Here is an 18,042-nt window from a genome sequence, read left to right as displayed (position 1 = left end):
GATTTAATTTTCAAATCACTGCTTTGGTAGCAACCAGCTTCCTTATTCACTGATTATAAATGGATATCCTCAGGAAGGTGATAGCTGTCCAGCCACACTTTCCAAGAAAGCTAAACGAAGTCAGAATTAATAGCAGTCGTGTGCCTCTCCTTATCTTGAAAATAAGTCTGATCTCTGTAAAATCCCTGCCTTTGTCCTTGCACATATCCACTTCCCCCCTGCTCTATCATATTAATTTATTGCTTATAAAGAAAGCAAAGAAATTTCCTAGGATCATGACAAACTTTTTTTGTATTTTCTATAAGGTTTTTTTTTGTTAGACAACCTCTAGTAGTATCTGAAGAAGGACTCCTTCATTGCTCTGACCTGCTGGTGTGTTTCTTAGCAAGTTTGTGTTGTCATAAGCATCCGCCAATAGGGAAATAGACACTGCCCATCGTTGTGCTTCTGGCAATTTGCTCAGGTCAACCCCTCTGTGTATGAGTTGCCACCATTGGTGCTGGAAAGCTGAGGGCTGACTGTAAGTGTTGCAGTGCTCATGCGAAGGCTGCTGAAAGTGCTGCTGCCTTTCAGTGCTCCCTCCCTACAGGAGATGGAGCACCTCAGCCTCACTTTTCATCTTATGCATCAAGTGTAGTTTCAGTGTCTAAATCAACTCTGGATGTCATCTGTATCACGGGCTCCAAGAGACTGCAGGCGATGGGGCAGGGATCACCTTTGTGAGGCTACCTTTTATCCCATGCAGTTCCAGAAGCCACTTTCTCGCTTCCTGCAAGGTTTTATCTTTCAGTATATGTATCCAACACTGCTGCTCTGCGTATGCTATTGAAATACTGCTAGAGCAAGCTGCCATAGTAGATTTTCTGAGGAAACACATCAGACACAACATTTATGTTGTTAGTCTACAACTGGAAGTCAGTTATGCTAGTGGCACATTAGTAATATAAGCAGAGAAGCAGTGCTGGATAGTTCCCTACTGGGATCTCTCTCCCCCCCCTCCCTCTCTCTCCCCCCCCCCCCCCCCCCCCCCCACCCCCCCCCCCATCCCCATCCCCATCATCTCCACCATCTCCACCATCTCTCTCCCCACACCTCTCTCTTATCTATCATAAATTTATGTGTGTCCTTACAAACAACACGATCAACTAGGTTTGAATGAAGATCTCTCCCCCCATGTGAGGCTATGCCCATCAATAAGTGATTAGAGGGTACCTTTGTCATTAACGTCTTGTAAAGGAAATAACAAAGCATAGTTTAATAAAAGTTCTTAATAGCAAACTTTTGCCTTGCACTAATTAATAAGACTTCACACTTGTTGTCCAGTGCATATATTTCTTTTAAATAAAATGAAATGGCAAGCAAGAGGCAATTGCTGATCATGTATCTCTTTGTTCTAGACACTTTTATAAAAGAGTATGTATTATGTATGATGTGACCTTCAAATGTCATGGATGTGTTGTGCAATAAACTGTCAATATTTGTGGTTATAAGGTACTAGATGACTTTTACAATAATTGGAACAGCTATATTAAAAGCTCCGATCACTCAGCTGGTTAAAGAGAAAGACACAGTCCAGTGTTCATTGGGGACTTATCCTTCTGCCAAACTGCTAAATGAAAAAGTATTGCAAGGTGCTTAAGAGGTTTTTGTAGTAGTGGCTCTACTACTAGTAGTAATAATATTTAAATGAATATAACAAAATCACGTCTCACGGGGGAAATCCCTTGGAACAATCATTTTCATTTCGATATGCATAATCTTTAGGAGGGCCTGTTCCTTACATAAATGGCAAGGGATTAAAAACTTTTGATTTCTTTTAGAAGGTTTAAAAAAGTCTTTTGAATTCCAGATAGTAAGGGAACAGACCTTGGAGACTGGGCATCACTGGATGCTGCCACTGTCTGTACCTTTCTGGTAGCTACTGTAGTTTCCGTCCCTTTCGTGCATATTTAGCTGTCTTCTCCCTTTTTCCTTTCTTGCACAGGGTCTTATTTCTTCAGTTTATCTGGTCTCCTACATGCCTTTGCCCTCTGTATTATCAGCACCCCTAATGGCCAAAGAAGGCAGGGATTTCCTAATCCATCCGCATCTCAAGGAAGATGGCAGGAGCCAGGTGCATGGAGAACACCGTTGACTCAAGGGCTGGGACTGAACCCCAGCATATAATGAATTTCAAACATGTAGAGCAGATCTTCCTCTTATTGAATCTACTTGGCAGTTAAACTTTAAAATACAATATTTGGGAAATATATTTAAGGGAAGCATATTGCATCAGAGCAGGAGCGGTACCAGCAAGTGTGGTGCTGCCATGAACGAGGAGCTGTGTAGTATGAAAACTCTTGTTGTGCATTTGCTATAGCGGTAAACACATCTGCGTCCCTCATTCAATAGGTTTTGCTTTCCCAGTTACTGACAAATTGTTTAGAACATTTCTAACTTCCTTTTCTGCACGCATGAGATAACTCTATGCTCGCTTGAAGTCTGTGGTATTGACTATGTTAGGGTTATGATTATTTGAGCATATTGCTACTGTTAGCTTCCATGAGCGATTTTTCAATACAATAGGCCCCATGCCCCCTCCCTTAAATCTGATTTGTTTTCAAAACTAGGGTATCTTCTTATGCACTCACTCAGAATACAGTTACTGAAAGCCAGGCAGGCCAAATCTTTTGTTTGTCTGTGTCATTCAAGTGACTAACAGGAAAATCTGAAGTCTATATTTTTCATTTACCAAAAGAGCTTTTTTGATATAATCTTCATTTCTAATTACACAAACAGGACAGAGCTATTTTCTTCTCATTGGTAGGCTTCCTTCCAAATCGGCTCTAAAATAGCTCTTTGTTTCAACAAATTCTTTGCCGATCCATATTAATGCTAACAGTGTAACATGACCATACATGGTCACTTAAAAAAAGCACCCTAAACCCTTTGATAAAATAACAAAGACAGCAAGTTGTTAAGAGGCCCAAAATGCTTGTAACTCTTTCTGAATATTTAACATAAGGTCACTTGTTAAATACTAAAAGAGCTGGTTAAAAGCAAGTAACTGTGATTTTCAGAAATGGAGATGATGAAATAGTTTTAGGTTCCAAACAACAGACAATAGAACAATTTCTGTTGTCCTTAACATCCAAGCAGTTTTACTCAGTTTGTCAGTTGTGCTTGCTACCATTAGAAAGGCATGTTCATTGCTTAAGGGCTAATGCCTATCATTTGTAACTTATACCTTTCATAATTTTATAAATTATTTCTATTTACTGCAAAATATCATAGTGAAGATACCCACAAAAAGGGACCTGCAGATTTTCTGGGTATTCTTTATCTCTTTTATACAGCATGGAAAGTGGCCAATGAGAAAGCAGCTTTTGTTCTCAAACTTCCACTGTAATGTGTGAAGGAAAACCTTTGCATTTCTCTGCAAGAGTGATAGGTGGGTTCCATCATGAACACTGACAGTATAAAACTGTCAGTATAAAAGTGACTTGCACCACTTTCTGTTACTTGCATGAGCATCTAATGGCTATTTCCAAAGCTCACGTAGATACAGAGATTCTTTTCTTCTGAAAAAGAAACCTAAACTGGAACTGGATGAAATTAACAACTAAAGGAAAGTAGCCAGTGCTCTTCTCCTGGACAATGGACTTGAAAAGGTGGCTACAGGTCAACATTGGACACTCTTGAATTAAACTGATGTTCTAGGTCCATGCCACTGGGGCTGAAAGTCTGGTTTTGGAATGGAAACTGTGTTGGTCATCCCATGGAATGAGCTTTGATGAGAGAAGGACATGAACTTGTGACCCTCTGGATTTTCCTGGACCTTTGAGCAGCTTTCAATACCACCAACTGTAACATTTTTCTGGATGGGTTGCAGTAATTGCACTCCTACTGAATGGCTGAATCCAGAAGGTGGTGCTGAAGAATTATTGCTTGGTTACTGGGCAGCTGTGCCATGGAGCTCTAGGGGCTCTGCTCTGGCTTAACTGGGATGGCTGTTGGAACCGAAGGCTGAGGTGTTATCAGTATTCAGGTGCCATCCAGCTCTATCACTCTTTTTCATCGAGTCCAGGTGAGGCAGTAGATTTCTAAATCAGTGCCCAAGTATAGCAATGGAGTGGATGAGCACCAGTAAACTGAGAATCAGTCCAGACTTGATGGAGGTACTGTTAGTGGGTGGGTAATCTCTCTGGCCAAGTGATGTCCAACTGATGTTTCAAGGAGGTTGTATTCCCCCCTGAAGGATCAGTTTCTGAGTTTAGGGGTGCTGATGGATCTGGCATTGTCACTAGAAACACAGGTGAACTCCATGGTATGAAGCATCTTTGTCATCTTAGACTCAACAATGTCCTTATCTGGACTGAGATAGCTTCACTGCAGTTACCCATTTTCTGGCCACCAATTGTCTGGATCACTGCAATGCATTATAGAAGGGGCCTTTGACAGTGCTCCCTAAACTTAAGCACGGTCCCAAACTTAAGCACTATCCCGAAGTTTAGGGAGCCTTTGACAGTGCTCCCTAAACTTAAGCTGGTCCAATGCAGGGCTGCAAGATTGTCCATGGGGGCCGGCCGGCATGATCCTATTATGCCAGTAGTTCTCCATCTGCAGGAATGCTGCCACTCCATTTATGAGCCTGATTCGATCCTCTGGTGTTAACATCCGGAGAACTAAACTGTTTGGAGCTTGATTACCTGAAAAAAAATAAATCTTCCCATGTAATCTGCCCAGACTGCAAGATCACCTTCAGGGGTCCTTCTCCAGGAAGGCAAGTGGAGGCTACGAAGAAGAGGACCTTTCCGTTGTGAGACGCCGCCTGCAGGGGCTCTCATGGCATTTGCACTGGGTCCTTTCCAGCACCAAGTGAAGACCTTATTTTCTCCAGGGATTTTAATCTCTCAGCTTTCCTTGTGTCCGTTACTGTACTTGCAATGTTTGCATCTCTGCTACATTTCATTTAAACAAAAAAATCCATTGTTGTTTTAAACTTTTAAACTTTCATATTACATTTTATCTTGTTGCATTATTTTTAGCCTTTAGCTTTGGCTATTGGGCTGTATAGAAATGTACAAAATAAAGAACTCAAAAACTGTTAAGTTTTTGGGTGTCAGAATCTTAATCCACCAGTAAGCTTCATAGCCAAAGGACTTGAACTTACATTGCCTGCGTCCAAATCGCAAATATATATCCAGTAAACTCAAGGGGATGATGCCCTGTCAAGGCCCACATGCCTTTTGAGCTCCATAGAAACAGTGCGAGTCAGAAGGGCCCTCCTGGGCCATCTAGTCTGACCAGCAGCTCAGGCCGGCTCCAGTCATGACAGGCCTGCAAATACAATTTCTCTTAGTGACTGTTTGCATCCCGACCTTCTTCTTCCGCTGCAGCCATACTCACGGGAAATCCCATTCACTCCAACCATGCTGGGTCCTGTCCCTGAAATTGTCCCCTGCACGGATCCTCTTCACGTCCTCCAGCTCCATTGCTCTGCCTTGCAAGCAGGGAGCAGCCGTAGTTTCTGAGCTGCAGGCACGGCTCACGTGCCGTCCTCCTGTGTGGACTGTTTCATGTGCCACATGGGGACAAGGCCACGTTGAAGACTCAGCTAGTTACTGGCTCCATGTCATTACCAACCAGTCAGAATACCCAGTCAATATAATGCAATCTAACCTTGGCCTCCTCAGTTCTGTCCGGTTCCCGTGTTGCAACCATAGTTTGGTGTCATTAAAGGCATTGCATGCTTGCTTGCTTTCGATTTGCATTTTGAATACTGAGGTTCTCTCCTTTGTTCCTCCCCTTCTTTGTGTATCAGGCCTGCACAAGGTATGACCAGTCTAGGCAAATCTGCTGCACCGCCCATGTGCAGTGACCCAGAAGTTCCTCAGTAAACACCCTTCTTTCTGTAATTTTTCTAGGACTGCACAAACACGGTGAAGCAGTTGGCCGGGTGTGGATTGTGCACAACAAAGCAAAGGAATACTGTAACGAGTTCTACTGTTCTTTGGACAGTGTTCTCCAACCTGGTGCCCGGTGGTCTGCAGTTCCCATTATCCCCAGCCAGAATGGTCAACATGCTGTCTGGAAATAAGGAGACTCGTACTCAAATTTTACTGAAAGTACCAGACTGGGGAAGACTGATTTAAGGAATTGCGTTTAAGCTTAATATGTTTTCAGATACTTCTCTTTGGCCTAGATGCTGGGCTTGTGTTTCACCTCTTGGAACAAAGGGGAAGCCTGGAACCCCTCAGTTGTTATTCCAATATGGTTTCCTTAGACATCAATCCATAGGCTTCTGTTTGTATTTTTGTCCATTTGTTTCCAAGATGCTTCAAAGATCCCTGAGCTGGAGGAATAAATTGCAGAAAAAATATACAATACAATCCTATCTATGTTTCCTTGAGAGTGCATTCCCATTGCTTCATATGGGACAGAGTTGCTAGTATTTGCATTTAGGGTTGCCATCCCAATGATCTTAACAACAATGCAATCCTGTATAATGTTTACTCAAGTGTAAATCCCACTGAGTCCAGTCAACTTTGCCCCCTGGGAAGAGCATTTAGCCTGGCAGCCCAGACAACCAAGCCGAGTAGGATGTGTGAAGGCAGTTGGTTGGGGCCACGGGGAAAGGTCTATGGGAACTCGACCGACCACAGTTGCAAATCTTGCATTTTCATTGACCGAAACTGCAAGATGTGTATGTAGAGCTATTCATTCAGGTAATTTCAACAGTAAGCTATCAGAGGCACCCCCACTTAGTATTAGTGGGTGTGATGTGTGTGTGTGTGTGTGTGTGTGTGTAAAAGAAGGGGGGTCAGAAGAAAGCTCTTTAATGCAGTTTTAAAGCTTATAAATGTACTCTCTGTGGGAAGAAAAAGTCCCTCTAGGTAAGCCCCACTGGAGGAAAGCCTCTCGTACTATCTACAGTATGTCTACTTAAATCTAAAGGACAGCTCCTTCAGACCACCCACATGTTGCACTGCTGCATTGTTATTTTCACTTTGCTTTTTTTAGAGGGATTAGTGCTAAACGCCACAGCCTCGCCGCCTCACCAAGAAAAAAAAGATGAGGAAAAATCAATTTTGTGTAAAGTGAAAATTAGTCTCTTAAATCTGCAAAGCGAGCTGTTTATCTTACAAATTTATTCTTTTTTTATTGGGCCACACATACCCTAGATAGAAGGATAAAAGAGAAATGTCTAACAAGCTGTCATTAAGAATGACATCTAGCAAAACATAACTAGTACTCTTATTCTGTAAATTTATCCTGAGTGGCTTGTTAGCTTTAGCTATCTGTTTATCTATATTTTTCTTTTCTTTTTTGCACAGTGTTTATCAAAACTGAAAATTAACACATGCACTTTTTGCCTCCTATTTTCTTTCTAGGTCTTAATTTTGCATGGCTCTGTGCAATTCTCCCTCTTAAATTCTGTCACACAATGCTGTGCAAATATGAGGACAATTAGAATTCCTTGAGGTATTCCGAAATATAAAATAGCCCCTCTCCATGTCTGCCTGAAAGACCCCATAGATTCTGCATTCTGTTACTCTTAAATGCTGTGAATAATTAACATGTCTGTTGCTTGCTTTTTAACTTATACTTTGTGTTATAACTGGCTAGCTTTTCAAGCAGAACGCTCAGAGGATCTTGATCCGTCATCTATTTATTTTATTAAATCATTTGCTTTTTATCTTAAAAAAATACCCAAACTTATTCTTGTTCAGCAAAAGTGCATGACTATCTGTTCTTCCTTCAATAGTTATTTTTTACCACAGGACATAAGCAAAAATGCATGTCCTTTTCTCTGCATTATTATTAATATTGTTATGGAAAGTTATGTATAAACTTCCTACATGTATTTCTAAGACTGCTTCTTGTTACTAATTTTCCTCACACTCTGTTTAAGCAAAAATGCTACATTTCTGTTGACACATTTCTACCTATCGTTCTGGCTTGATTTCCTACCATGGCACTTTGTCAATAGTTAACAGGGTGGTCCTTTGCAGGAATAACCAGTGTTGAAGGATTATGGGAGTTGTGGGCTAAATCCTCTCCTGCTCCACAAGAGATCTACTTGCACATCCCATAGCTGAACCAAGGAAGATCATACACAGTTAAAAGTGACTTGAAAGGTTCTGCTCCAGTCTCCATCTTTTCTTCACATCCGTACACAAAATCTTGACTAACCCTCATTGCTTCTAAATGGGAAGGGGAGAAATCAAACCAGCACCCTACTAGAATCCAGCACATTGGGTTGTTCCATGGAAAAGACACTTTAGCCTTAGCTTTCTCCCATTAAATGAGAATTGAATTCCAGGCACTGAAAGAAGGAAGGTTTCCCAAATCCCTTGGGATGTATCTGCACGCTTGGAGCAGAGTCACTTTTCCCATTGTTGCAGTAAGCTTTTAACTCTAGCTTTTTGGGATGAAGAACAGGCTGTTCTGATGCGGAGCGATGAACTCTCTTTGTGACATTTAAAACTGCTTTGCAGCTCCAGTCAAAGGAAAATATGAAGCTCTCCTGTACGGTGTCAGACTATTTATCCATCTAGCTAATCTATGGTTCTTGTACTATATGTGCCTGCAGTGTCTCCCCAGGTTCCAGACCACAGACTTTCCCAGCCCTGCATGGATGTGCCAAAGGCTGAACCTGCTTAAAACATGCACAGCTGAGCACAGATCTGATCCCAGTCAAGGTTTTGCGGAGGCCCATATGTATAAGGCTTACATATCTCCAATGAATCTGGGCATGCTGAAACTTTTTACTTTTCTTTCCAGGCTGCTTTCAGTCTCAGCTCATCTCAATCAGTAAGCCTTACAAAATTTGGGGTATGTTGGGCAAGATCCCAGGCATAGAAAGCCCAAATACAGCAGTGGACAAACTGGGCATCCCTGGAACAAACTGGCAATGGAACAAACTGGGCATCCCTCCTTGTCGTTTCTTCACAGCACATGCCAGAGGTCACCCGTGCCCGGCCATTTATGCAGCAGCTCTTGCGAGTTTGTTATTTCTTTACAGTGCTTTAAGGATCTAAAATAGAGGGCTAAATATCCAGTGCAGAATCTTGTAGCCAAAAAATGGATATTGGATACGATGCTAGATATCTGGGCATGAAGGAAACAGTTGGTACTGGATCCACACCTGATTTCTCTATCGACTCTCTTTGACGTTGAATGAAAGAAGACAATTATGGGATCAATTTAGTTGGAATGCCCTCTCCCCAGAAAATCTCTACCTTACTGTAATTTGTTTGCAGCTACAGGTATAATTTGAAAAATTACCACAACCGTTTGGTACAATCTATTAATGGGTGAGCATTTTTAAGTCTTCTTGATTTCATTGTGAGAGATTTACATATGTGCTTACTCTTCTGTTAAAACTAATATTACTTCATGAATTAACTAAGGACTTAAACAGGCTTAATTTCCTCCGCATTATGCCTATAATTGTTAATACTGGTAGAACTTAAGAGTATTAGCAATAGTTGTAGAATTATTACTATTCTCGGCATTTAAAACTTCTATTTTGCTTTGTATATCTCTGCATATTGATTAGCAGTGAAACAAATTCAAGAAAGCAACAGAATACTTTCCTTTAAAAAAGAGCGAGAGAGAAAACTTTTTTTAGGATGGGAACATACTTAATAGGAATGAAGCAAAGGAAGAAATCAAACCAGCTGCTGACACAGCTGCTTCTTTTCTTGTCTAATTCCGTTCCGTATAAAGGTACCATATGCTGCTTAAAATGACGATGGGGAAGATGAAATAATTTAAGAGAATAACAAGAAAATACATGAATTGTCAGCATTCTGTCAGATTTAAAGAATGAAACAGACAGGTGTAGTATTGACATGTTTAGCTTTGTGTTGTGTTAGCAGTTTGAGTGAGAACAACTCCTTGACATGTGCTGAAGTGATGTGAGAACGCTCTCTGTGTTGCAGACATTGGAGAAGAAGCGGGGAGATGTGTTGGAGCCCAGCAGCCAGCTCTGCTGAGAGACCGGAGCCTTGGGTCTGCCATGAAAGATTGTCCCTACTGTGGGAAAACTTTCAGGACATCACACCACTTAAAAGTTCACTTGAGGATACACACAGGTGAGGTCTCTCCACCAGGCAGCAAATGTTTTCTCACAAAGAGAGCAGTGCACTGAAGGAGTTCTGTTGAAACCCCCTGTTGGCTAAAAGAATGAGCTGTGAAATCCGCAGCTGAGACACCTCGGTTCAACAGGTGACCCTTGGAAAACCAGTGCTTTGGAATGTCTGTCACCTCCTTCTTCCCAGGCACATGGGAACCAAATCTTGGCCTACCTTTCAGGGTGCTTGTAAAGATACCGAGATAATGAAGTGCTTTGAGAACATTTAAGAACTGAACCAAAACTTTGTGGGGATGAATTTTCCCTTCATTAGAAGGAAAATTCTTGACTTTTCTATACTGTGCAATAGCTAGATCACAGAGATTTAAAACCTTGAACATATAATATTACTTATGAAAACCATTGATATACAAACATGTAAATGGGCAGAACATACAGTCATTTTAGTCAATGGGCAATAAGATAAATTTGGAAGTGATGAAAACCTCATCATGCTGCCAAATGCTTGGAAGAAGAAAAAGGCCTTAACCTGATGCCAAAAAAGCAACAGCACTGCTGTGATCTGACCAAGGAGAGTCTCAGTTGAAGGAGGCAAGCACCAGAAAGGCCCTGTCTGAGTTTCCTCATAAGATATTTTATCACAGAGAGGACAATGAGGATGATGGCAGTTTTTTCTGGATTTTGGCTATGCTCTGAACACAAATCACAGCTCAGTCTTTTGCAACAATGGCCAAAAGCTGGTTCCCTCCCTCCCTCCCTCCCAGGAAATCAGCCATTCTTGAGCTGCTCCACAGGAAAGCTCCCAAAGTTGAAGCAGCTCAAAGAATGTCCAATTCTCTGAAGTCTCAAAAGCAGCCTTTTGCACACTCTTTCCCAGGGTTGAGGACTTGCATGAAAAATGCATGAAACTAACCACAAAAGCAAAACTGAAATTGTCTGGGGTCAACTTTTAAAGTGCTATAGGAATGGCAAGACTTTATTGTGATTGTAAGTGAGGAAAGGCTCCCTGATCTGTGCTTTATTAATAAAACAAAACATGTGTGAGTATTTATTTATTTGAAAAACATCTATATCACTCTTCTGTCAGGAAAGTACACAAAGTGATAGGCAAGACAAATGAAACATCTAAGAACACACACTTGTGAGGAATTAAATAAATGGTAAAAGTTAAGTGCAGTAGTTACCCAAAGCAGGAAAGGAGGTGACCATGGAATTTCCCATTATTACATAATATTCTAAAGCTCAACTTAAATGTTCTACCTATAGAATCAATGAAGCATTGGGAAGTCATTCCTTTAGGCAAACAAGAAATTATTGGTTAAGAGCCGCACTTGAGGGTGAAAATTCTTACTGCTTATATGGTGGTGACTTTTTAGGGGTGGCTGAACAGGAAAAAGAATTTTGGGGTATAGTAACCAGTGTAATGAAAATACTGACTCACTATGTGGTGGCTATAGAAAATTAGTCTTGGGGATAAATAGGAAAATAAAACAACCAATGTAATCTTTTATGCAAATCTGTAGTGTGACCAAAGCTGGGATACCATCTTATGATCACTGCAGCTTAAGAAGGATATTGTTGAGTTGGAGAAGGTGCAGACAAAGAAGAGCGAAATGATCAAGGAACTGGAGTGACTTCTCTTCGAGTTATTAGAAGGAGTTGTTCCAATGTTTGGGGCGTTCCAGCTTAGAATACCAGTGGTTGAAGAAGGACATGATAAAAGTCCGGATGTACATGATGTACGATGTGGAGAAAACAGATACCCAAACCTCTTTCCCCTTCTTCCATGATGCTAAAACTGAGGGCCAGTCAGAACTGAATGAATACCGGGAAATGCAGGACAAATGATCCTTTAGACACAGTGTAGTTTAACCGGGGCATTTGCTCTCACAACCTGTCTCCATGGCCATTAATGTAGATTTAAAGAGGATAAGACACATTCATGGAGAAGATGACTATCGAAGACAAGTAGGAAGGTGGGTGTCTGCTGCCTCCTGCATGCAAGGCAGTGCTCCTTTGAATGACAGTTGCTCAAGAGTCTATAAAAGAATCCCGTGGCATCTCTAGGCTTCCCAGAGGCTCTGGCTGGCCGTTGCAGAGCAGAAAGCTGAACTTGATAGGCCTTGGGTCAGATACAGAGGCCTCTTCTGATGGCTGTGATTGGCTGTGGTGGGATGCTGCATTTGTATCCCAATGGAACGTAAATGTATTTAATTTTAGAAGGAGAATGTCATTTCTCCACTTGTGCTAATGGAAAATCATGAATATCCCTCAAGCAGTGAATTAGAAAACATAATCCAGAGGTACACTTAAAACTCAGTTAATACTATATATAAATATTTAACACTGCTTTAATGCTTAAGTTAAAACAAGCGTTATCAGGACTTTTAGGAAGCGTTTCTGAAATAAATATTTCTTCCCTAAATAAATCTATACTTTCACTGCAATTAGATGGTCACTTTTGGTTTAATGACTGTTAGTGGCTGCGTGTTTGGAACTTGTGACTCACAATTTATGGAAAATAAATATGGCTTAGTAGATACTCTCTATTAAAATTGTGCCCTAAAACTTACTAGCAAAATTAACTTGCGAAGAAAACTTGCATTAAAAATAAGACAATGAATTCACAGAGGCATTATACAGTTTTTGCATATATTTACAAAGTGTTTTAAAAGCACAATCATATTAAAATAAAGATCAATTTCCATTCACTAAATAATAAAGTATTATAAAATAGCAAGAATACACTGAGAAAGTATAAATATATAATAAATAATGCAATATCACAAATAGCAAGTATTAATATGGGGAAAATCAACTCATATGCATTATTACAGGGGAATCAGCTTCTTATATACTCAACAGGAATGACTGAATTTTTTTATAGATATCAGATGGGTGAATGCAAAATTATTCAGGGTAACAGCCTTCCTACATGGTGCTCTATCTTTATTTTCATTCTGAACCATATATCATTGTGTGATTAAAATAAACATTTTGTTGTGTTGCTACACTACATTAACTCAGTATTTTGGGTACTCTCAGCACCTGTTTGTTAGCAAGGAACTCAAGCAGTTCTACTGAGTTGGTTCCCCGTGAACACCTGGGTGTTTGCAAGACTACGGCTTGAATGGATCCCGCCTGATGCTAAACCCATTGTCGAGCCTAAAATAATCCACAGGCCAGCAGTGAGAATCACCATTTCCTTATAAAGCCTACAGAAGAACTTCTGCGTTTGGATAACCCAGCCCTGCACATTCTTGTTTAAATAGCAAACCGTGGCTCTTGTCATTCTAGTTTTGGAGTCATTGATGCCACCCACGTTATGAGAAGGTTATTCAGTTTGAAGGTGGAGGTGGACGTGGGAGATAGAAATGTGCTCATAGAATCACAAGCAGAGACGGTTCTGTACTTTATGTTCAGGAAGGCATATTCTAGGCCTGTAGCCTTCAGCTTTCTGAGCCCTGGCTCCATGCTTTCTCTTCTGTTTTGTTGCAACAGCCATTATAGAAAAACAGCACTGCCTCAAGTATCTACCATGACTAGAGCCCCATCTCCTCCTTTTTTTAACCTGCTCCCCTTTGCAGTTGGGTCTTTTTTTCTGTCTCTACCTCCTCCTTCCATCCCTCTCCTTTTTTCAACTCTCTTCTGCCCAAGACAGTTGGGATGCTGCTGCTGGGACTCACTTCCATTGAAATTATCACCCAGAGGTGGAAGGCCACAGTTCTGCATGAAGAACTGGGCCATATTATTGTAATAAACTGAGATCAATTCCCCACCAGAAACAAGGTTGACTTTGACTACCTTCAGAAATCATTCCGAGGCATCAGTGCCTGCATGGATAATGGAGGAAAATCGCATTGTGCTCCTAAAAAAGAGACCGTTTTGGGCATTGACTTTCTTTTTTAATTCTTGCATTTCAAAGTCAAGGTAAAGCGGCCTTTCTTTCATTTCGCTCTGTTTCTCCAGATAATCCCATCCTTAGCACTGCACCACTTGCCTTTTTGGACTTAATGATATCCCAAACTTTTGTTGAAAATAATTGATTGAATTTAAATTTCCTTAAAAGTTTAAGAGGTAATGTTACAGTATAAATTTCCTACCAAACACTAAGTAGGGAAATATCCATTAGTGAAATTAACTACAGTTTCTAGGTAGCTAACAATGTGGCATATACAGTAGGGCATGGCTAATGAACACTGCAGTGGGTGATATTTCATTATACAAATTAATGCTCACATTTTAATGGGAAAGTCACATAATGAATCTCAGCTTCACTGACAGCAATTAGAGACACAGATTGTCCCCTTCTGGACAAGACACTGTTTAGCAATAAGCAGCTGTGTAAAAAGTCTTCAGGTTTGCAACATATATATATGCTTTGGGGGAATTGGTGCACCGTTTATATTAATGTACTGAAGCTTCAGAGCTAAGGAGCATCCATATTTATTTCTCCCAGTATTAACTATGTAAAATGTGTAGAAAGACTAAATAAATATCCAGGATAGGATTTAAATTCAATTATACAGCTTTGCAAAAATTAAAACGTTATTCTGTCTGTTGTGCAACAGAACAGAAGGTAAAATAAAGCCAGAATACAAAAGTAAGGAATAATCATATACCTTTTCTTTGTCTTTGGCTTGCATCTTTCTCAGGCACAGTAGCCAGGGAGTAGAGAGACTCGGAATGCAACTGGTATGTCTGACAAACAGATGAACTATGTGGGGAACATGTGCACGATCCAAAAATAATCCCACAGAACCTTTGATATTCCATTTGGTTTCAAAAGTGTGAAGTGAGTGATTAGAATGATAAAAGAAATTACTGAGTAGGAAGAGGCATAATAATGAACTAATTAAACTGCGCTGCAGTTCTTTTCTAAAATATCTACTTTGCCATTGATAAAATGGGTAATCAATAACCATTCCATTGATTAAATAGCTGTTCAAGAATATGTTCGCTGTTTGCACTGGAATATTCAGAGAGATACATATCTGTTTATTTCATTTTGCTTTTATATATCAACAATTTGGGTTTCAGCTGCCAGAAGTCACTCCAACCTAAACGCCTGTTCCAGATGTTTGGCATTCAGAAGGCCCAAGGTTCAAATCTCAGGATCTCCTGGTAGGAATGGGAAAGGCGTATTCTTAAAAACCCGGGAAAATCACTGCTGATCATTGCAGCAAAGCTCTTACTCTGTATAAGGGTTGTCTCAGTTAATGGGTGGTTTGGAAATCAAATAAATAAATAAATAGAGCAACTTCCCATGTTTTCCTGCATGAAGCTGCTTTTCTGATATACCACATTCCCACATGCTAAATACTATCCTCGGGAGATCGCGGGTCTAGCTCCCACACGGCTGTGAAGCTCACTGGCTGAGTTTGGACCAGTCGTTCTCCTTGAGTTCAATCTCCTGCCCATGGTTCTTGTTCTGAAGATAAAACAAGCTATGAAAACCTCTGTGGGTTCCTCCCAAGAGGAAAAAAGTGGGATATAAATGCAACGTAATAATAATGTTGTGGGTTTGGGAATTGATTTTATGCCACACTGAAGTACTAAACTAAGAAGAAGAAAAGGACCCAAGAAAATGAGGATTGCAATTATTATGAAATGAATGTGATGTCTCATACACCATCTCCATTGGCCTAGTATTTACTCAATTTTTACAGCACAAAAACTGGTCCTCGGAGCACATACACTGAAACTAGGCTACTTTTCTGAAATGTGGTGGTACCAAAAAGATTTGGTCAACCTCACAATTCCAGAGTCTTTATATTTTGAAATATGAATGATTCATTAGAATGATAGGGTCAAAATGACGGATTTTTAAAGTGTATGTATATCATTTTTATACCACCCAATAGCCGAGGCTCTCTGAGTGGTTAACAAAAATTGAAGTTAAACAAAAGTTTTAAAAGTCACATGGAAGCAAAATTAGTTTAAAACAACAAAAATACAATAGCAATTGCTATTGAATCAGCATAGAAGTATAGCAGCAGTACAGAAAAAGTATCTTCAAAAAAAGTTAGTAAGTTAAACCATTAAAATGCTGGGAAAATAGAATGATTGTCACCTGGTACTGAACTGCATGCAAGATAGGTACTAGGCGCATCTCGTCAGAAAGCTCATTCCACAACCAAAGTGATCCTTCCCTTGGTAGCCACCTGCCTCACTTCCTTTAGAAAGGGCTCCTGGAAAGAACCCCCAAAGAAGGCCTCAGGGTGTGCGGAGGTACATGAGGGACGAAGCACATCTGAGAACGTAGCTCCAAGCCTTTCATGGCTTCAGACATTAGCACTTTGGCTGGACCATGGTTAATAGTTCTCTAAGATTTTTATGCTGTCTTTCCATTCTTCCCACTTTCCTCAGTGTACAACATTTGGAAATAGTTTGGAAAGCTACAAGTACATTATTAAAGAGATGACACCAATGATGTTATATTTGATTTTACCAAATTTGTCTCTTTGGTTTAGTATATTCTCTTGCTTACCTATTGGCAAAATGTAAAGAATCCCTTGAAGGAAGAGCTGAATATTGCTTCCAAGAGCTGAATATTGCTTCCTTGAAGGAAGAGCTGAATATTGCTTCCAACTAAACAACAAAATACAGTACTTCTGTCCGTGTCTGCCGTTGTTCAGAGCGCCTTGCCCATTGATCTCTTGGGTTGTATGTCAGGGATATACGTCAAGGGAGTGATGTACAGACCCATTTATTTTCAGTTTGTACCAGTTCCACATGTGTTCATTCAAAGGGCCAGTCTATCCCACTTCCATACTAATGTGGTCTGGGGTGATGCATGAAAATTCATACACTTTTATGTATGATTTATGCATATTTTAATACACTGATTATAATAAAATGTGTTAGAGACACTTTAGTTTGCATCGTTGTACGTATCTGGGTATGCCCTGAAAGCCAAAAAGAATACTAAAAGTGAGCATTTTCCAGTCTGCAATTTTGTTCCAGTTCACATTGCTGTAAACTGGATTGGTTCTGTTCAAAATGCATCCAGATGAAATCTTCAGTCATCCCTAGTCCAGGCCAGCAGACAGCGCTGTGGCATTAATTCACAGGTGTCGCCATACTTTAACTTTGCCCTGCCAGGCAATTCTTGCAAGTTTATTCATTGATAAATATAGTTCCCCCACTTTCCCAATGTGTAGAACTCTTAAGATGGGCTGACCATTGATCATTCATAAAAACTTCAAGAACTAGAACATATGATCAATAATATGATAAAACACCATTCAGTAGCAAGGGACCGCAGAGACAACTGAGTGACCGGTTACTGCCCTGGCCAAAGCTAACTGATTTTGACTCAGTAACCAAGCCAGCTTGATGGCTAGGGATGTCACAAATTGGGCCGCATCAGCAAAAAGTCCTTGACCTGAATGCCATCCCTCCTAGCTTCTGGAGTTGGTGGACTTCAGCTGTTGCTGTAGTAGGAGTGCCACCATGATTAGCACACAGGTGGATTCACACTGAGAAGAGAAATGGAGGGGAAGGTATGAGAAAAGGTTTCTCTTTCTGCTTTGGAAATAGGAACAATACCAGTAGGCTCAAGCTTGTTTGGAGTGTCCCTGCATGAAGACGAAATGGGTCTCAACAACTCTGGAACCTTACCCTGCATTTCCGTGTCCCTGTGACTAGTCCTACTGTTCCTTTGCCTCGTGTTCCTTAGCTCTGGTGCTACTGGCATTGAAAGTCCACCAGATAAATGTTTGGAGGAAAGTTATTCATGTACTGCCACTGAGTTGTGGGAGGTGAGTAGCAGGAACGTGATGTGGTAGTTCGAGACCTGCTGGATTAGGGACCGCAGAGTTCCAGGTCCTAGTCCCCACTCAGCAGCAAAGCTTCCTGGGGAGGTTGGGCCAGTCATTCACAGTCAGCCTCCCCTTACCTCCTACAGTTGCATTGCTAAGATAAAATAAAGTGGAAGAGCTGGCCTGAAATCCTTACAA

General features: G+C 40.7%; 1 protein-coding gene across 3 annotated transcripts in view; it reads left to right on the top strand.

Moving 5' to 3' along the window:
* Positions 1 to 18,042, top strand: part of ZNF536 (zinc finger protein 536) — a 506,153-nt gene that overhangs the window by 299,610 nt on the left and 188,501 nt on the right. For 2 of the 3 annotated variants that reach the window (XM_044427921.1, XM_044427919.1), the window contains exons 5-6: positions 9,930 to 10,082; positions 15,122 to 15,205. In XM_044427921.1, coding sequence (XP_044283856.1) covers positions 9,930 to 10,082; positions 15,122 to 15,205 — 237 coding nt within the window. The remainder of the gene's footprint in view (positions 1 to 9,929; positions 10,083 to 15,121; positions 15,206 to 18,042) is intronic. The other variant, XM_044427922.1, reaches the window with a different exon arrangement.

This window comes from Varanus komodoensis, unplaced genomic scaffold, assembly GCF_004798865.1.
Source record: "Varanus komodoensis strain SLA01 unplaced genomic scaffold, ASM479886v1 scaffold19, whole genome shotgun sequence".
Taxonomy (NCBI): domain Eukaryota; kingdom Metazoa; phylum Chordata; class Lepidosauria; order Squamata; family Varanidae; genus Varanus; species Varanus komodoensis.
This window is presented reverse-complemented; position numbering and strand designations above follow the sequence as displayed.